We start from the raw sequence: 5,000 nt of genomic DNA on the forward strand, positions 1-5,000 counted from the left end.
CATTAATACAGAGCTCACTGGGAAGCGAAATATTAACAGATTTGCTGAAAAGACTTTGCTGAATTGCTGTGGTTCATTGGGCGCAGCTTTGATGGAAATCAATTAGCTTTTCTCTAAAAAATGAAGGGGACGGACGGAGCATCGTAGTTGTAACCACAAGAGGAAGTAACTGTCTGAGTGACGGTAACTTGGCGAGGCTGGTTGACTGTGCGGTACACAACCTGCTGTCTTTGTTGGGTCTGCACCACCTCCCGGTTAACGACGCGGTCTTGGCCGGGTACTTGGACCACAGAGGTTCGGACTTCCTGACGGGTTTGTACCACGGGGACCGGTGTGACGTACTGGGTCCTGACAACGGTCTGCACCCGTGTGAAGGGCTGAACCCTTGTCTCGAAGAGAGTGGTGTAGATGGTGGTGGGAACCACCTGAGTACGTACCACCTCTTGAGGCACCACCTGTGTGAGGATGCGTGTCTGGGTAGCAATATTGGTTCTCGTCACCACCTGTTGACGAGTAGCAACGACATTCTCATAACGAGTGTTCACAGATATGAATGGAATGACCTGTTGACGCTGAGCAACAGTAGTTCTTACAACGTCCTGTCCACGGACAACAGATGTCTGGACAACCTGTTGCACACGTGTGGATGTTACGAAACGAGTGATAGCTGGTTGTTGGCTCCTGACAATGGAGGTCTGAACAACAGTCTGAACACGAGTTTGTACAACGTCACGGCCTGGGACAGTGACGACACGGGTAGCTTGACGCTCCTGTGTCTGATAATTAGTAAGAGGCTGGATAATAGTCCGGACCTGAGTGCTGGTCACCTCTACAGGAACAACCTGCGTCTGCACCTGTGTACGTGTGACATAGTTAACCTGTGGCACCACACGGGTTGAAGTGACGAAACGCGTTTGTACAACAGGTGGGCTTGGAACGGTCTGGGTGACAAACCTGTCAACAGCACGAACGGTTGTTTGTTGAATAACGCTGCTCTGATACTGGACCTGCGTTTGAACACGAGTCTGGAAAAGTGTGGTTGGTACCACCTGTTGCCTGACAATGGTTGTGGTTCTGTACTGAGTGTTGACTTGATTGATGGTCTGGAGGCGGACTGAGGTTTGGATCTGAGTGTTGTAGACGACGGAGGTGACAGGAGCAAGCTTGCATTTTGCGGGAGGAAGGTATTGGTTGTCGGGTTCCTCGTAATTATATCCTTGGGGTTCGGCCGAGGCCAGAGCCAGCAGCAGCAGCGTCGCCGTCAAGCGCCACATCCTGCAAAGAGAAATTCCACAGATTAGAGCAGCGGTGATTGGAAGGCCCGCGTCTCGCCAACTCATTTGGGAATAAAGTCCAATCACGCGCCCCTCTATCTGTGGAACTTCTCCATGCGGTGTGAGCTGACCCGAGAGGACTTTATCGCCCAGATGAGCCGCGAGACTTATCAACCGGTCGACAGAAACAACAGATGCAGGACATATATGTCGAGTGAAATGGTTCTACACATGAAAATATATATCAATTTTACCGCAAATACAATGGTTTTTGTTAGCGTGTTTGGGCATTAAGAGGTTATCTTCACTTTTTTTTTTGGACATACATAGAAACATGCATATATATATATATATATATATATATATATATATATATATATATATATATATATATATATATGTATATATATATATATATATATATATATATATATATAAACGAACATATGTATTTACGAATATATACATATACATATATGAATAGATATATATGGACACATACATATATGTATATATGTACACATTTATGTATATACATGTATACAAACATATATACATATCTCTTTGTGTTTGCGCGCGGGAGCGCGCACACACATGTATATGGATATATATATATATATATATATATATATATATATATATATATATATATATATACATACACAGAACCACACACACACAAACACACATCGTTTGAATGACATATTAAGGATAAGAACCATTCAACGGTATGTACATACACACGCATATATATGAATATATATATTCATATGTGTGTGTGTGTGTGTTTGTGTGTGTGTATGTGCCTACAAGCATATATATATGAACCGTATTTATGTTGACAAATATAGAAAAGGTATGAATGAGAATGAATATCTTCACAATATAAAAGATTTACTTATATCTCATATTGTGAAGATATTCATTTTCATTCATACTTTTTTATACATGCATATATAAACATACATACATACATACATACATACATATATATATATATATATTATATATATATATGTATATATATATATATATATATATATATATATATATATATATATATATATATATATATATATACATACACACACTCATATAAGCATAAACACACATATATATTTACATGCTTATATATATATATATATATATATATATATATATATATATATATATATATATATATATATATGAATACATCACTATGGGCGCACGCGCACACACACATACAAACATAGATATTGACACATGTATTTCTATATGTGTATATGTGCGCAAACCCACACCCACACACACGCACGCACACACACACACACACACACATATACATATATGCACACAACCACACTCACACACATATATTTAATGGATACATCTATATGGGCATATTTATGTATACATATACATATAGATGCATATTCATAAATATTTGTATATATATACACATATCTATATATTAACACTTATATATGGATACATGTATTTATACATGTGTGCACAAACACACCTACCCACACATGTATACACACATTCACACACATCCATACAGACATGCGCATATATATATATATATATATATATATATATATATATATATACACATATATATACATACATACATATATATATATATATATATATATATATATATATATATATATATATATATATATATATATATATATATATAATCATATACCTGTAGGCACACTCACAGAAATATTTCTATCTAGATCTATATAAATACATATGCATATATGTGCATCTATATATCTATATATGTATATGTACACACACATATATGAATATGGGCATATATTCATAATGTATGTATTTATCCATATATAGTTATTGCTATAAATATACACATATTGATATACATATGTCTGAATATATGTATATTTATGCATATATATGTATTTCTGTGTACATAAGAAATATATATACATATATATATATATATATATATATATATATATATATATATATATATATATATATATATATATATATTATATATGTTTACAAATACCCATATATACATACATACGCGCATGCAGACACACGCACATACACACATATATATTTACATATACATGTATATGTTTATTTATATATACACAGTATACACACACACAATCACACAGGCGGTATTATATTATGCAAAGTATATCAATTGTACGTAGTTGGTTTCTATTAATAAATGATTTAGAATAAATGATTAACATGCGCTTATCTTTCACTTAAATGTCGTAAACCCTACATGATTCACTTCTTGAAATCTCGCGGGAAATAAGTAGTCCTACCTTCCAGGTAATCAGTAGTTAGATGAGGTAGAAGTGACTTGAGGGTCGAGTTCAGGAACTCTGTCGATCTTACGGAAGTGTAGCGCTATTTATACTCCGGTGTGAACGGTTTCAATCATATTTCAGTTTCATTTCTAAATTGTACGTTCAAGGACGTCGGTACTGTCGGGTGAGGGTGGGTAATGTCCGCACTACTAAGGCTGTCCTTTCTTATTTCTACCGCCATTCCTATTTCTCATTCCTAAGCTGTTTATGAGCATGCTTTTCCATGTCACTTTAGAATATCGGAATTTGTTTATATCATCAGATCTTGAATTAATACATCGCACATCTGGAAATAAATGCGCATAGTTCCTTGCGTGACAACTGTAGGCTTCCAGTCTTTCGGAAAATTAGATGACCAATCACCTGCGACTTCCCTCGTTACGCCCGCCCACTTCGGATGCTGCCGAGGATAACAGCGTCAAGCACATGCCGTTACGAAAGGAAAGTAAGAATTGTTCAGTGAATGAATCTCAATCTCGAGCAAGAATAAGGGAATTGAAACGGAATATAGTACGAATAAGGGAACTTGAGGTGATTCCGTATCATATTGTAATTTCCTAAGTGATTTTATAAAGGGAAAAAATCATCCAGAACTTCGAATTGTAACATCCTTTTCAATAACTTGAAAGGATGTTTATTAATTAACCGAAAGAAGAATATTTACACATACACATTAACAAAGGAATACATGCATGGTTACACGCTCATTTGCCTAAACATACACATGTAAAGACATGCATACAAATATATATGTATATATATATATATATATATATATATATATATATATGTGTGTGTGTGTGTGTGTGTGTGTGTGTGTGTGTGTGTGTGTGTGTGTGTGTTTACATACAGAAATCTGTGTATTATTTATGTATATATTAAAAAAAATGTATATATATATAACTGTATATATACACTTATATCTATCTATCTATATATCTATTTATATCTATCTATCTATCTATCTATATATATATATATATGTACATACACATATGTATGAATACACACATACATATGTATGTTTATGTATACATATAGATGTACACACACACATATATACATATACATAAATATGTATACGTGTATGTGTATATATACATATGCACACATAGACACACAAACATAAATAAATAAATAAATAAATATATATATATATATATATATATATTTATATATATGTATGTATATATATACATATATACATGGACAGAAAGATGGAAAGATATATATATACACACATATAAGCACAAACACACACTCAACATACATCCACATACCCACATGTGTGGATATGAAAATGTGTGTGTATTTATATTCATGTATATTTATAATTATATCTGTCGATTTATTTGCTTATGTATATCTGCACAGATAG

The 5,000-nt window shown here is 34.1% G+C and overlaps 1 protein-coding gene across 2 annotated transcripts in view; it reads right to left on the reverse strand.

Moving 5' to 3' along the window:
- The window catches only part of LOC113814701 (uncharacterized), a 5,337-nt gene extending 1,690 nt beyond the window's left edge, over nt 1-3,647 (reverse strand). Inside the window, exons 1-2 of one of the 2 annotated variants that reach the window (XM_070122844.1) lie at nt 3,578-3,647; nt 1-1,275 (exon numbers count right to left, since the gene is read on the reverse strand). The exon at nt 1-1,275 is cut by the window's left edge and continues 30 nt beyond it. In XM_070122844.1, the coding sequence (XP_069978945.1) occupies nt 114-1,274 (1,161 nt within the window). In that variant the 5' untranslated portion in view covers nt 1,275; nt 3,578-3,647 and the 3' untranslated portion in view covers nt 1-113. The remainder of the gene's footprint in view (nt 1,276-3,577) is intronic. The other variant, XM_070122843.1, reaches the window with a different exon arrangement.
- Nucleotides 3,648-5,000: the final 1,353 nt, after the last annotated feature.

Source organism: Penaeus vannamei, chromosome 6, assembly GCF_042767895.1.
Source record: "Penaeus vannamei isolate JL-2024 chromosome 6, ASM4276789v1, whole genome shotgun sequence".
Classification (NCBI taxonomy): domain Eukaryota; kingdom Metazoa; phylum Arthropoda; class Malacostraca; order Decapoda; family Penaeidae; genus Penaeus; species Penaeus vannamei.